This window comes from Pygocentrus nattereri, chromosome 16 (genome assembly GCF_015220715.1).
Source record: "Pygocentrus nattereri isolate fPygNat1 chromosome 16, fPygNat1.pri, whole genome shotgun sequence".
In the NCBI taxonomy this organism is placed as follows: domain Eukaryota; kingdom Metazoa; phylum Chordata; class Actinopteri; order Characiformes; family Serrasalmidae; genus Pygocentrus; species Pygocentrus nattereri.
The window spans coordinates 24,537,446-24,554,380 of record NC_051226.1 but is presented as its reverse complement, the minus strand read 5'-3'; the positions used below and the strand labels follow the sequence as shown (position 1 = coordinate 24,554,380).

Genomic DNA, 16,935 nt, shown 5'->3' with positions numbered 1-16,935 from the left:
GGCTCTTGCCTCAAGTGGAGGAGTTCAAGTATCTCGGGGTCTTGTTCACGAGTGATGGTACAAGGGAGCGGGAGATTGACAGGCGGATTGGTGCTGGGTCAGCAGTGATGCGGGCTCTTTACCGGTCTGTTGTGGTAAAGAAAGAGCTGAGCCATAAGGCAAGGCTCTCGATTTACCGGTCGATCTACGTTCCCACCCTCACCTATGGTCATGAGCTTTGGGTAATGACCGAAAGAATAAGATCGCGAATACAAGCAGCCGAAATGAGTTTCCTCCGCAGGGTGGCTGGACTCTCCCTTAGAGATAGGGTGAGAAGTTCAGTCATCCGGGAAGGACTCGGAGTAGAGCCGCTGCTTCTTCACGTCGAGAGGAGCCAGCTGAGGTGGTTCGGGCATCTGGTTAGGATGCCTCCTGGACGCCTCCCTCGGGAGGTGTCACAGGCGAGTCCACCTGGGAGGAGACCCCGGGGAAGACCCAGGACACGCTGGCGCGACTATATCGCCCAGCTGGCCTGGGAGCGCCTCGGAATCCCCCTTGGAGAGCTGGTGGAAGTGGCTGGGGAAAGGGAGGTCTGGGCTTCATTGCTTAGGATGCTGCCCCCGCGACCCGAACCCCGGACAAGCGGAAGATAATGGATGGATGGATGGATGGATATATATATATATATATATATATATATATATATATATATATATATAACCAAAGAACCACCCATGATATGATTTGCACTTGCACATAAAAATCTGCTATTTCAAATAAGACCCCCTACATAAGATCTTCTAAATAAGACACTCTGATAGGATGTAATGCAACGTACCAGAGAAAACAGAATCGTATGTAAATACATCTCTAAGATAGCAGATACATATTGAGCTATAAACCAAATTGCAGTGGGTCAGACTAACAAGCTGAGGAAAAATCTAATATATATTTTGACCAATATTTTCACTGCAATTTAAATATAGATCATTTTCTATGAATTAAGATATTAAGGTCCAGTTATTTTGGCAAAGAAGACCCCCGATGTTTTCCACTTGGATGTAGCTGAATGTAGTGTGCCAAATTGGTAGTTAGTTGTGGTTTTTCTGTCATGTATGCAGCACATGGATATTTGGTTGCTTCTGATTGGCCAACTCAACTACAGGTGCTTCACAGGCCAAATTTTGATATAAAAATCTTTCAGCCATAGAAAGAAGCAGTCTAGTGAACTTATTTGCCTCAAATGCAAACCAAACTACACAGATGAACCAATGCATGCAGCCTATCTCAAAACAGTAGAAGAAGCTATTTATAACCTTTCATTTTGTCTGTACCTTTGGCTATTTTTGTAGAGAACATTGTCATACACTGTAGAAAAGCACTGAAACCACCAAGTCTGTTTTATTCAACAGCTCAACACAGTTAGATGCAAGTATGCAATGATTTTATTTAGGCATACAGTTTGCACATTGCCAACTGGTGGAATATAAGCCCTAAATACCTGGGGTGTTTTGCCTGGGGTAAGGCAACGGCTGTTTGAATTGGATTTTTTGCCAAAACATTAGTTCAGTTAGAGTCAGTTCCAACTGTATTGTCATTATCATATATGGGGGTACAGTGTAACAAGACACATTTGCGCTACTTTGCTGGTGCATACACTAGTGAAAATAACAAATAAAATAAAATAATAAAAAATATTTTAAGCTGTTATAACACGCATAAAACTTTTGAATTCAGAAAGAAAAAGTATGACAAAACTGCATTGTCATAAGCTGTGAGAGTGGGTATAAGCAAAGTAACATTAATAAGACTTGAAATGTGGGTTGTAATTCAAAAGGCAAAAAAGATATCTTTAGCTCTACAAAACACCAACATCCAACCACAACTGTTAATTTAATGATATCCTTTTACCTTCAAGAGAGGTCAGAAAATGGCTCCAGAGTAGGTGACATCCCATTCTTTTGTTACCTTTTCTGTTTTCTATTACTAACACTGTCCTCCAGCGGCTAAATTTAGCCTTTGCGGTTATCTACACTCCTTGTACAGCATCAGTCATGGGTCTTAATTCGCACAAAGAAGCCAAGATTTCCATTGTACCTTTTTGTCCCAGACAGAGTGATTTTCGATTTAGCTGGGTCTTGTCCTTTTCAAGTCGTACAAAAACAATGTCATGATTTTGAGCGATGATATCAAGATCAGACCGTTTGTACAAAAGACTGCAATACATGGAATGATTTCAACTCAACAGCCAAGTATACTGCTGGCATCTGATCTAATATATACCGGTATTTCCCTACTTCTGCTCAAATGTTCTTTCCTTGCAGAATAATAATCCCTTACACGCACATCCAGGAAGACAGACGGGAGCAGAGAGCACAGGAAACACAGGAGGATTGAAGCAGGCCCCATTCAAACTGATTGATGTCTGCAGGGTATTAAAATTCCACTGCAGTGGTCCGGCCGCCCCCTCCAGAGCAGAGAAAAAGGAGTTTTTGCCAAGAATGACGAGGCCCGGTGCAGTCTGCATTTCCCCCTTCATCCCATTTTTCTAAAAAGCCATTGAATTAGACTATCAATGAGTGGGAGCCATTAATGATGTTATGCTCCACTAGGGGTTTAGGCTGTACAACCTATACAAGAGACAGTAAAAACAAGGGTGATTGAATAAAGGGAGGGAGCACAAAGACTATTTGACTATTTGACTGGGCACAGTCATCTTTCCATCCGGGCAGAAAGGATGGATCAGAGAAGTGACTACCCAGAATGCCTAAACAGCCTGGTGTAAGAGCTTAACTGTCGATCCCCCAATGCACTTGCCAAAAGCACCCTCCTCCATGGGCCTCTGCTTCTACAGCATGCTTACCTCAGCAAACTGCAGTTTGGCCTACCAGTACCTCACCCTCCCTTTCAATATTGTGCGCTCTCGCTCTCTCTCTCTCTCTCTCTCTCTCTCTCTCTCTCTCTCTCTCTCTCTCTCTCTCTCTCTCTCTCTCTCTCTCTCTCTCTCTCTCTCTCTCTCTCTCTCTCTCTCTCTCTCTCTCTCTCTCTCCTCCCTTTAAATCATGCAGTCACACTCTTCATATCTATCTACCATCTTTAAGTCTTCTTTCTGTTTTTTTTCCAGCAGTCTTTTTCTTCCTCCACCATATACAGGCAAAATACGTTATATTTTCAAAAGTATTCAGACACCCCTTCTGATAAGTGAATTCGGCTACTTCAGGGTGCACACACTGCTGACACAGGCATTGAATTGCACACACAGAGCTCGTATATAATCCCCATAGGAATCATCCAGCATCAGTATTTGACTCACACATGTTGTGACATTATCATTATAACTTTTATTATCATGACAAACAATGTGCTTTCGTGTGTGTCTAAAGAAAACTGACCAATTGCATCTTTCATTACAAGGAGAGCCTAATTAGTCCTGTTTAGCTTAACTGCAGGACTGTATGTGAAATGCTGATGTTTTGATGGCTGTTTGCGTATTTCAGTCTTCTGGGATATCAGTACGGTGAGGCCAACACCACAATGATGATTAACAACCAATTATATTGTGCATCCTTGCCCTCCACCTTTTTCCTGATACACATTCACCATAAACTGCACTAATGGCTGAGGCCAGAAATAGAGACGCATCCAGAATCGATCAGCTACTGCAGATGTCCTGCTGCCCCTGAGCCATTCTCCCTGTTTAAAAGAACCTGTAATCGATCCTGTTAACGTTATTTTGCTTTTAACTACACCAACTGACACAGCTTACCACACATGCAGCTCTATAATATTCTTTCTCTTTCTAAATCTAAAAGACTCTTGTATGTGTGCGTTATAATGGCAAATCTAACTTACAACATCCCCCTTACTCCAAATGTAGATGATCAGTCAGGACATGTTTTGTCCAAGGTTTGCTCTGAGGCTAATGTAGTTAACAGGTTATGCAAAGTATAATTAGCGTAATGAATATAGCATAGTCTAAATACTTGTTCACACCAAGTAAGATTTTTTTTTTTAGATTTTTAACAGAACCTTCACATCAAGTCAGATATGTTTTTTTAAACGCTATGAGAATGTAATTTTTTTTAACCACTGCATTTTATAGTCAATATCTTGCTTGTCTTATAATGGCCAAAATCTTACTTGCTTGGTCTGCTGTTCTGTCATACATTTGCTTGGACTGCAGTAATGATGATGGAGCTCTGATTGGTCAGCCTGATTACTAGCACTTATGTGGTTTCACTGTAAACGTACATTAGCTATGCAGACTTATTGGCTTGAAAAAAATAACTAAAGTTACTTTACAGGTTCAAGCTCAAATAACCTTATATGTGAGTTATAGTTACTTTCTAACTTTCAGAGATACACAGTTATGCAGCAGGTGAGGAAAACTCAAACAGCCCAGTATTTTTAAAGGGTTACAACTGAGCTGATGGTACTCTACTTTTTCAAGTTACTCTTGAATCAAATAGTAGGTTAACTTGAATCAAACAGTCTTCCTTGTGTTATGCACTGGCATCAAAACAACTTCTTTCTATTAAATGGACTGTTTCATAGAATATTGAATAAATGGTTTGATGAGATTAGAATCACTATTTTGAGGACTCTAATAGCTTAATGCTTGTTAGCAATTTTGTTAGTGTTCATGACTCCAGGCCGAACTGGTAAACCCGAACACAAAACACCATCATGGTGAGAATAACACAACAATGTAATATCATACTGCAAAGAGAATTATTTTTTATAAATGAGATAAGTAAGTATTAATTAACCAAAAAAAAAAACAAGCAAAAAAATGCTGGGAAGCATTTTAAGCAAAAGACACTGCAGCCTTCAGAACTTATCCAAATTAATTGATCTTAACAATATTTATTGAAGTAACTAAGAATTAGACAAGAAAAAGTATGTTTTTCTAGATTTGTAGTATTAGTAATAGTAATTTTAACAAGTAAACCCCAAAAAATAGGTTCAACTAATGCAATTAACATATAACGTTTTACAGTGTTATGACACTGTATGATATACTGTTACCTAAAAAAAAGGGCAAAAATAGTTGGAATTCAGGAGTGGACATAATTCGGAAAATGTGCATGAAGCTGAGAGAAAGACAAGGCAACAACTGACAAGATAAGTACTACTGAAACATGGCCGTCATCATACGGCATCAACAAGCTCCAGATCTGCATAGACAAAGCAGAGATTATATTCATCAAAGCTCACTAACCATTTGTTTTTTACATTCTCTAATAAGCATCAGTAAAGAGGCTGTTTTTTGACAGCCTAGAATTTAAATGCAAGAATAAACGCTTGGAAACTGTAATGCATGCTTCACCCTCTGCCCTTGGACTTCATCAGTGGCCCTTTTCTAACTGTCAGCGAAAAACTCCCAGCTTAACCCTTATTCTTAACTGGTTCATTTGAATATCCATGCATATTCATGTTTCTGTGATCCGTTTCCTGTGACATTATCACATTCTGCTTGGTGTGTTTAAACCGCTGCTGTCCTCCTCTACAGCTCCCTGGATCAATGGCCTCCACTGAGCATATTTGAAATACAGCTGGACATCAAACGTTTTTCTTCATACACACACTCTGTTCGCTCTGGGCTGCAGGCAAGTCAATCTCCCTCCCCCTCACAAACTAGCCTTCGAGCAGTTGAGATGGAGGGGGATGCAGAACCCCAGCCAGAGGTAACAGTGTAAGTCCTCAAATCATTTCAAAGTCTAACCAAAAGAAATATTCTAGCAGTGTGATTTTACCGTTCCTCTTGATGTTTACATCTAATTGCAAGATTATGAGATTATGAACTGCATGAGTGATTACTTACTGGACTAATACAGTTTTCATTTGGATCATGGAACGTTACAATTTTTTGGGGAAAAAAAACTGCTTCTGGCGTTTCTAAAATGCATTTGAAACAATCCCTTGCAGTTAACAACCAGTATTCAAACAAATACAGCTTATATAAAAAAATCAGAAGTATGACCCAAATTCAAACCTGCCTGTTTCATATTCATAAAATAACCGTCTTCTCCAGGACTGTGTTCCAACCACCTGAAATGTGCTAATGAGATCGAACTGGTAGGTACAGTTATTTAGTGACATCAACTGGGTGATATAAAATCATGGCAGGACTTTTTAAACCTTGAACAGTACTGTGCAAAAGTCAGAGATCACCCTTTCATTTATTCCGTTTCCAGTAAAAATAAGCAATTCCATTAAATTTCAAGTAATAGAAGCCTATATTCCACTAGTTAGCATCAGGGTAACTGCATGCTTAATTCACCAAGTTGACTGCATTATTAAGTAAAGTCAAACAAATTCCTTATGTAGTTTTTCACATTGCATGACATCCAGTACTGTGCAAATGTCACAGAGCACCCTTATTTATTAAATTTCCAGTCAAAATAATCATTAAGTTATTCATTTTTGAGTGTGAGGGAAAAAAGCAGGACATATATTTTAATAGAATATATAATATCAAATCTCTATTTAATTTGACCACTCTTGATTTCACACTATTTTTGAGATTAGATATAACATAATCAAGCAGATAAAAGTGGAAAAAATTGAGTTTTCAAAACTGGAGTTCAAATGTTTTTTAGAGAGGAATATATAGAGAAAATGGAACTTCTAATAACTGGGCAAGACCTGGTAGACCACTAACACTGTCACCACGAAATAAACAGAATTTTCATCTTTGAGAGATAAGAGAAAATCAAGCTGCACACCAAAACTGGACGTCTGATATGTGAAGTAAGGTATTATGGAATCAGTGTAAATTTGTAATTGGGAGAATTTTGATGATGTGAAGCAGAAAGTGCAACCAACTTCTAAGACTGAACTTTGGAGTTGTTGGAAGCCTGGAAAGCCAGCAGAATTCTCTCAAAAACAAAATGAGTTTCAAAAGGGAGACACACTACTGAAAAATACTTAATTATTATTTTGTTGTTGAGGCTTTTGACACTGAAAAGTATCCTTAATGAACATTTTGACTGGAAAATAAATAAATGAAGGGCTGGTAGCTCAGTTGGGGGTGGTGTTGTCACCTTTACTATTAAACGCTTTTAATATCAGTAGACTGAATTAAGCAGGCTGCGTTCTTTTCAACGAGACATGGGAGTACAGTTCGAAGTGTACGTTCTCATCTCCAAATCCCCCTGCATTGGCTGACAGCAAACTCTTTTAGTCCTCGGGTTGAGAATTAATCAGAGCGAATGGTGTTATTCCGGATGAGAACGAGGCTGAGCAGGCAGCCAGATGGACTTCATAGGAGTGCAGAGGCCTTGCTGCTATGCTACCATCCACCCACAGAGACATGCCGCAGATAACCTACTGCACCAACTACAGCTCGCAGTAAAACACTAACTGGTGCTGACAAGAGAGGCTTTTAGTGGTGACCTGAGACAATGGAGCCAACCTGAAGGAAAAGCTATCTGAACAACATAAGACGTAACAAAACTAAAAGCATGTTAAATTGCAAAAAAGCTTTACACAGGCGCACACACACACACACACACACACACACACACACACACACACACACATATATATATATATATATATATATATATTGTATATATATGTATGTATATGTGTGTGTGTGTGTGTGTGTGTGTGTGTGTTTATTTATTTAGTTAGTTAGTTAGATTTGTGTGTGTGTCAAGTAATGAGGTGAAATATCTGGGAATAGAAAGCTTCTTCCATGTCTCATAATCTACAAACCATGAGTATGAATGGCTTTTTATGATGACTTTTGGATTCTCAGATCACTTCCCCTCCTCTCTTTCTGAAAGCTCTTCACTTTCAAGCAACACCCACACTGAGCAAATTATTTCCCATAAATCCCTGAGCCTTATCCACGAATAGGAGTCTGGTTCCTGCTGCTCATACTGGAGGATATAAATACTAATTTTCAAAAGGGATTAGAACTCATTTTTTCACACAAATTTTATTTACTGACATGCCAACTAGGCTTTCAGACTAAAATATGAAATTCCGGAAAAGAACTGGAGTCCATTTTCACATCCATACACTGATACACATATTATACACCATTTTTAAATCACATATACACATTCTGAAAATAGGAAATAGGCTAAACAGACACGCGTTGTTGCAGTTTTTAAAAGTCCCCATGCACCTTTATCTTCTGCAGTGCCTTTACCCTGCAGACTACCAAATAACAAGTAGAGTAACATTTCCAGCAAATAAACACTGCAGTAATTGCTGCAATCAGTCTGGGCAATCTCCCAAACCGCTCCGAGGGGTTAAACTGAAAACAGTGACAGGAGCCGTCTGCCCAAGGGATGCTGTATCTGATGTACCATGTGGGGTTAAAAATATTAGAACCTTTGATGCATGATGAACCTGAATGAATAGTAAACAATAGTAAACAAGTGAAAATGCAAGCAGCATGAATAATGAGTAACAATCACTTTTGAGAAGCCTTGTTACAACGCTTACCTTTTCGGATAATGGTTATTCAAAGCCTAAAGTTGATCTGAGGTAGGATTCTTCTCTCATGCATGAAACATAACTGAGAATAATTTAGTGGACAAAAATGAATTCACTGTCTTAGAGGCTGTTTATACCTTGCATGTATTTTTGGTGATTAGATCCCATTCAGATTTCACCCGGCTGCATGATTATAGTCTATATTATCATCACAAGTTTTAAATAAGGAAATTTGACCTAATAACATGGAGCTTGTGAAGTGCCTGTAGAGTTAGCCCAATCAAAACCAACCAAACACTCCTATACTGTGTACATGACCACACAATAAACAAGGAAATATATCCCTGAGGAAAACAAATAACTGGCAGTCTGACATATTATATTCAGTGTTCAAGCTTCAGGCCAGAAAAAGCAGATAGTCTGGTGGATATTTTTCTCGGTCAAAATAACAGGACCTAAATTTATAATTAAAAATTGGTCATAGCCGGATCTTGACCACATTCAACACAAGCGTAAATGGAATGCACTTCCTATATCAGCATAAACTGACATATGCAAAAATGCGTCTGAAAAGCACTGGGTGTGAGGATAAACAAAGAAACACAAGATGGAGGACACACAAGTCTGGTGCCTTCTTTGTTTTGCATAAGAAAGAATAAACAGAGGTCAAATGTAAACAACATAAGTGTCAATGTAATTTTTGCACTGTAGAGTTAGCCCAATCAAAAGCAACCAAACAAGATCGGATCTCATCTTGTTACACTGAGGGCGCATTTGAGTGAAAAACGTGAATGGAATTTGGACAAAGTATATCCAGATATTATCTGGACATAAAACACATGTTAATCAAGCTCTTTAAGGCACCACAAAATTCCTTTCAGATTGCTTGGGCATACAGTATGTGAAGTAAACAAATTACCTTCAGATGATCAAAATCTAGATATGGCTATGCTTGGCTTTATAAAACATGTCCTGTAAGATGGTCTAACTGCAAAAACTATTCTGGACAGCAAAGTAATAGACTGCTTTTGGAGCAACAGGGGTTGCTACCACAGTGGCCTTCCTTCTATTGTATGACAAGTATGTCTGAGATGGTTGAGAATGAAGGAAAGGCCTGACAAAAAGAGACACAGAGCTGTCTGAGGAGGACTATGTCAAGTGCTGGCACCTGGGGGAAACTAGTAAACTTATTTTAGCAAGAGCGCTTCCTGAAGGGAAGTTGCAGCGAGACAGTATGCGTTGAAGCCACCAAAACTAAGGGTGTCTAGTGGATGTACAACAGCACTCTGACTGACCCCAGTAGATCCAACATTCATAAAACATGCTACAATGTTGTTGCAGCCACTTCTCAGAATTACAATAACCTGCTCCTTTAAAGGTTCTTTGTGTGCTTTTATTGGGCCTGCAAACATCTGACATAAAGCGATAACCTTGGGCAGACCTGGAATGTAGCCTCTGTATCAACATGACAAACCTACCTTATCAAGCATTGACAAGTTTGAAGATACTGTTTATCACTTGCTGATGGGCACCTCAAAGGCAATCAGGGGAGCATTTTCACTTGTACCAAAAAGCTGCTTTTGCTTTTCTGAAATCCACAAGGGACTATTAGCATAGTCATTACCAGCCCAGTAGGCCAGCACAACCACATGGTGGCCTATCTCTCCAGCCAGATGTTAGGGAGGTGCCCAGTCAGCACCAGAGAGTGGTATCAGAGAGTGGCAGTGGATGAGGGCACTGCCAGATGTTCTAACCCATCCAGGCATGGAAAGCCTGCTAGGAATCCCACTTGAGAGGAATAACTCAGCTTGGCTCAGGCTTCTCATAAACATTTCCTTAAAAAGACTTGTAAGATTTGGTAGTACATTCCAGAAAAAAAGGTTTCACCATCTGTTCTCCCTCACTAACACCACCAAACGGGCCCAAACCCTAGACCCTTACGTGGAAAAAATATAATTCACAAACTTCATATCACTTCCATACTTGTCGTACTTTAAGAGTGAGATACAAAAAGGAAGAAGTCAGCAGATGTTCAGGACAATTAAACATCAGTTCCAAATATTTGTGCCAGGATAGTGTTATAATGGCATTTAGTGCGATATAGAACCAATGGCATATAGTGGCATTTTAACAAGCCATGACCAAAAAACCAATGGATTTTCTTCACATTTTCACATTCAGTCTCTCAGCTCTGGTTATGAAGCTCTTCAACAGGGAAGACCTGCTGCTTTTTGTGCACCTCAGAAAAGTCCCAGAAGAGCATCCAGTTCTCTCAAGATCTTTTCCTTCATTAGGTATGTTAAGAAAAGTGCTTTTAGTTGTACATGCAGTTGTGCCTTTAAAAAAATGTAAGATTTTGAGACTGAGAACCAGAATGAAAATGAAAATGTTGCGGACCAACCTCCATAAATTTTGGAACAGCTTGTCAGAGCAATCTGACATATGCAAGCATTTATTTTCCAAAAAAATCACAGATAAAAAAAAAAGAAGCACAAGTTTGAGGAAAACAAGTGAAGCGTTTATTGATTACTAGCAGCTGCAGCAGCAGCACTGAAAAGTGGGTGCATATGCTACTTAGTCCTGTTCAAAAAGCCTTTGTGGCCCAGATCTTATCGAAACTGGGAGATCGACAAGTTTACACTCCAGTAATGCCAGGGTTCAAGAGCCATTCAACAATCCTCTTCAATCACTTCTACATGCTATAGACTACAGGTCAGGTAGAGAAGCAGACAGCCATCCTCTGAATCAGCTGTCTTTCACAGATGGCCTTGAGTCCATGAGAAGAGCAAGTAAAGAAACATTTGTCCACACAATGCATGTCTGAAAAAGGATAACACAGCGTGTGCTTTCATCAATTACAATACTATGTATTTGCATTTTTTTTCTCAGAATGTACTTTCTGGTGGCTGGCGGCTCTTTTTGTGCCCTTCTCAAAGCAATTGGTGTGAATTTCAGTTGTGCACTTAAATTTACGAGTACACATTCCAAAGTCAAAGAAATGGCATTTATGTCCTCCCTCTCACAATGATCTAGCAGCAGTCAGTCATGACAAATGGTGGAGGGCTGAACATGATTAAGATGGTGACTTGATCCAGGAGGAATGCAGGCATCAGACCCTTGGACTCTGTTGGTAAAACTCCCCCAGGTGATTTCATAGTCTGGCCCTAACACATAAACCTTAGCAAAATGATTAGACCTAAGAAACTGGCACAGCACGTGACCTGAGAATTCCTGGTCCTCCCGCCGACTTCTCTGACATTTCTTGGCAGCCAAATGCAAGCAGGAGAGGTGTCTCCAGGGCCTCTCTGTGTGGACTCTCAAAATTCCCTAGCTTTGTTTGTGCTGCTGCTCAGAAGAGCAAGGCAAAAAGTACAAAGGCTTCAGCCCATCTGCTTTCTAGCTTGGTTCTGAAGGAAGAAATGATCCCTTCTTTCAAAAAAGGTAGTTGCTGTAAAGGAGCCAGAGTACAAGGGGTGCTCTTTTCAGCTTCAAGAATAGATGCGTGTGTGAATCAGAAATTACAAATAAATCAAAATCTGCTTATATGTGTGAAAAAGTGTTTGCTACCAAGAACAAGAAACATCTTTATAGCTTTAGAGCCTCCTCTGAATAATTTGCAAACTAATCAAGTGTACCGTGTAAGTGTCCCCACCAATCTCCAGTAGCACTGAAGCAAAAATAAAGTGTTATATTAGTCCATAGTGCACTACCAAGCTGTGCATGTGCTGATAGATTAAAGTTCAGCTCCTCAATGAATTACTCAAAGCCACTTTACTCATCTCAGCCAGGACAGGACTTGTCTAGGTTTGGGGACTGAATATCTGGGAGACATTTAAAAGGTTCATGCATTGGCCCAAAAATCAACTGTAAAAGCACTGCCCAAAAGCCAGATTGATCTTCATGATGGTGGGGAACCAGAGACGAAGTGGTAGTGGTAGATATCATGATCTCAAGTAACTTTTATTTTTTATTAGGGATATAAAGATACAACATATCATACTGGATCAAATTGTATCAGATCTAATCCTACTGTATTGTGACTAGAATGTTAGCTTTTGTTTTAAAAATTGTGCTTTTTATATGATATGATGCAGCATTTCTTTCTCTCCACTCTGTTGAAGTATTAGGTGTCATTTTACAGATCCCCAGCAACATCTTTTGAATATCTGGAGTTTCAAACTCAAAGTACATTTACAGGAATGCTAGCTTAATGCTGAAAAAAGGCCTGAAAGCTTGACTGAGGTAATGGTGGATAGTGTGACAGTTGCCAGGCAGTGGTTAGAGAAGGGAATGAAGAGAGGGTTAGGATTATTTAAAATCCATTGGATCATCCATGCCTGAAGATACCCCTGTATCTTAATTAACTGAATGATTAATTTTGTGTTCACCACACCCACTTTTAATTATTTCTGTCCATAACCAAAATTTCTAACAGTTGTGAAATGAACAGGCTGGAATAAACTTAGGAAACTGTAATTACTCTTAAAGAGATATTAAGGTAAAATATATGCATAACCTTCAGTGCCTCAGCTGCAGAGCCATATTGTACAGCACACTAATTGCGGCTCTGACTGTTTGATATTCAATAACTCTGATGTTCTCCATCATCTTTTTTTAATAACTCAAAAAACCCTCACCTAAGGCACCCTTATCAGGACCTATCATATTCCCTGTAAAGAATACTGACGGAGTTTTGCTTTAACAGCCAACAGAAGACACATTTATCTCCATCATCAGAAGGCTTTGTGAGTACCTCCTCACCCAGGCTAGAGAAGATAATTTAGGGATGACTGTTTTTATCTGCTTACCTTTGAAGAACACCTTCAGGTGGTGGTATTGTTCAGATGGTGGTCTGTGCATTGGTTATCCCTGGGTGTTTGACTGCAGTTTGCAGCACAGAGCTTGCTTTGTATTCAGGTTTCATGGCCGTGGGGGCCTTATTGACGAGTGTGAGTGTGTATGTGTGTGTTGGGGTGGTTGGCGTGCACACTGTAGTGCTGCACACGACCAACGCCAGCCAGAAGAACAGGGAGAATGGGTGTCATCTCTGACATGGACAGTCAGCCACACTTATTGAGAAGGTCAAATGTGAAGATATAAAAGCACGCACTTACAGTCATACTGAGACCAGCTTGGTGGTGCAGCCGAGAAACTGTGTGGCTCTGAGTGAAACTGTGTGGGTTTGATATAGGGCAGACACATTCTTTGGGCCTGAGTTCAAGGGTGATTTAGATGGGGAGGACAGTTGTTTACAGGGTCACCCATGGCTGAAAAGCTACGTCTTTGTTCACCTCACTTCAAGTGTGAGTAATGGGGGGAAGCCCGGGGCAATTTGCAATATCAGTTGAATCGGAGCAGTAATCAGACAAACAAGCAAATATGGGGGCTGAACATGGTGAAGAAATCTGAATCTGGCTCATTGTAAGTGGGGGTCCCTAGATGGTTTGCGATGACTCCATGCTCTCCAAATCAGAGTCAGTAGATTATCCAATCATTGTATGGGTGTCAAAGACAATGTGTTGCGCTAGGGATTATTGCAGTCATTTGGGTTATTGAGGTTGTCTCAGTAAAAAGATGTGTATACATATATATATACTTTGTAAATGCATTAAACAATGTAGTAGTTATAGCATCTTCAGGTGCTTCATCTGTTTGCAGAGATCCATGACATCCTTAAAACGGTTCTTTAATGTTTTGGTATAGGTAATGATTCTATCCAACCTTTGAAAGGGGGGGTCTTCAAGGGTTCTTTACTAAAAGCAATGGTTATATACAGAACCGTCACAACTCGAAGAACCATGTGAATGCATGAATGGTTATTTGCAGGATTAACCTGTTTTTTTGAGGGTTATGTGGTTCTTTGATAGGGTATGTGGTTCTTTAAAGACCCCTTTTAAAAATGGTCCTATATAGCACCAAAAGGGTTCCACTGTTGTAAAAAGCCATAGTTTTTGTTACTGTCAAGAACCCTTTTTGCTAAGTGAGTACAGAAATGCAAACACTTAAATAACCATTTGAATTCAAAAAAGGTTCTTTACATTGTTAAATGGATCTTCTACCATGTAATTGCTGTATATGGTTCATTAAAGAGAATCTGACAAATCGGTTTCTGTATAGCACCAAAAAATATCCCGCTATTGTTATAAATAACTTTTTTTTTGGTACTTGATGGAAGCCTCTTTGCCAAGAGTGGGATGAACATAACTGTTAACACCAAATGACTGCAGTTCAGGTGACACTCTTATAAAAGACGGTTCTTCAAGGGTTCTTTAGTAAAGACTGTGGTTCTATATAGCACCAAAATGGGTTCTTGTGTTGTGACAAGCTTGACATCATAACAACAGCAGAACCCTTTTTGGTGCTATATAGAACCATTTTCAAAACGATTCTATATAGAACCATATACAACATGTTCTCCGTAAATCTGAAGAACCATTTCACCAGTGAAGCATGCAGAGGGTTCTTTGAATGTTCATGGTTCTATACAGCATCTTTTATGCCATTATGTGCTTCTTCTGCTGTGACTACATTTATGGATAAAACTCAGAGTCGCCTGTAAGTTCGGATCAGATGTGGTCAGTCTTTTTGGTCTGCTGAGACAAACGTGGCAACACTAAGGACAAAGGTAAACCAGTTTCGACCATATCGACCATGTGCTCGAGTGGCTCTGCAGCTGCACCGAAATCTACAGGCCGAGAATACTTTACCTCACCACAAAGAGATACTAAACTCCATGTACGACAGCTACAGAAAATGGACCGGATTCGAAGACCCGCAGCTGTAGCTCAGGTGTAAGGTGCTGATAACGGATGAGCTCAGCGTGAGAGGAAAGTAGAAGCTCACAATAAAGAGATGTCAGTCAGTCTGGCACTTCTGGCCTCGCCCATCTCCTCCTCCCTGTGCCGGGACACAACGGCTCCACGGACACAGCCTGGAGTCCAGTTATAAAGTGGATATCTGAACCGTAAGGAGTGGTTTTCGTCTGAAAGCTTCGAGCTAACGAGTCGCAGCCGTGCGGGAGGCTCTCGGAACAAATCGATTGAACAAACCATAAAGAAATCTTGCACAACTCGTCAGTGGGTGACACTGGCTGTTGAGCGTTATCTGCAGTGGAAATCCCTCTTTAGCCCGAAGAATAGCTTTGGTACGACTGGAATCCTCAGAGCCGCTCACATGCTCACATTCAGACTGAAACTAATCCAAATTCCCCCTCCGTCCCGCTCACTTTCGGGATCATTTTCTCATTAGAAGCGGATAACGGACTCTTCTATTCCCAGCTCAAAAAGCTAAAGCGATAGCCTTCACACGCTTTCCCCTCAAACCAAGCCAATGCTAGTTACACTCTCTCTGTCTCTCTCTCTCTCTCTCTCTCGGGATGCGGCATGGAAGCATCCTCAGCTCCGCCACAATGGAAACCTCATCGCGGGGAAAATGAACAGCCAAAGCCGATGCGCCACGGACAAAAACGAGTGGGGAAAAAATGAATATGGTCTCACCAGTCAGTGGCCGACGTCTCGTCGATAACATCCTGGTAAGCCGTGAGCAGGGTCAGTCTGTTCGTCCTGAGATTCACAGCCATGTCGCTGCTGCTGCAGTCATCCAGGCCAGTGTAGCACCGCGATGGGGAAGAGTGGAGAGAGTGACTGCTGGAGGTGGAGGGGGGACGATTCTGTGGCTGGAACAAAGAGACAGTGCTGCTGCTGCTGCTGCTGCTGCTGCTGCTGCTGCTCTCTCTCTCTCTCTCTCTCTCTCTCTCTCTCTCTCTCTCTCTCTCTCTCTCTCTCTCTCTCTCTCTCTGCGTGGTCCTAGTGCCAAATTTTCAATGGCCGCTGGAAAATCAGTGCAGCACCGTCAGCATAAAAAAAGCACAGGGTTTTTTTGCCACAGTCACAGGCGGGATGTCTCTGAGATAAGACGCTTAAGAGCTTAATAGTTCCTCTATGATTTTATGGCATAGGGAAATGAACTGCCTACATCCCCATAGGATAAAGGAGGTTTGCAATCATTCCTTATTCATTTTTAGAGTAGATTCTAGGCTGTAGTGGCTGCATATGCACTTTTGCAGTGTAAGGGATTATATTCTTCATTCTTCTTTTCTTTATTTTCCTGACATTTGTGTGGGTTTATGTACCAAAAACAGTCGTGATTATTATTATTTTTTACCCAGTCATCCATTACCCTTTTGCAACATCTTTTTATGCCTTAGAATCAAACAAGCAGTGTTTTACTCTGCTTTATGCAAAGGAGCTCTGTTCTGATTGGCTGCCCTGTATTGCGCCTCAAAAAACAGTCCAGGTTGAAACACTATAACTTCAGTGCGAATGGGCGGGGCTGTACGTTGAATATGCAGATATATGTAAATTAGTTGCTTTGCCACCTTTCCGTATGTGGACCATATGGACTGGTTTACATTAGTTTACATTACAGCGTTTGTTTACAAACTACATAAAACTATGTAATTTCAGAAAAAAGAGGAAAAACATTCAGTTTTCCATAATATAG

General features: G+C 40.4%; 1 protein-coding gene across 3 annotated transcripts in view; it reads right to left on the bottom strand.

The window, feature by feature from the left end:
- The window catches only part of dbn1 (drebrin 1), an 82,747-nt gene extending 66,579 nt beyond the window's left edge, over positions 1–16,168 (bottom strand). Inside the window, exon 1 of one of the 3 annotated variants that reach the window (XM_017704295.2) lies at positions 15,930–16,168. In XM_017704295.2, coding sequence (XP_017559784.1) covers positions 15,930–16,012 — 83 coding nt within the window. In that variant the 5' untranslated portion in view covers positions 16,013–16,168. The remainder of the gene's footprint in view (positions 1–15,929) is intronic. The other 2 variants (XM_017704296.2, XM_017704297.2) reach the window with 2 other exon arrangements.
- Between the last annotated feature and the right edge of the window lie 767 nt (positions 16,169–16,935).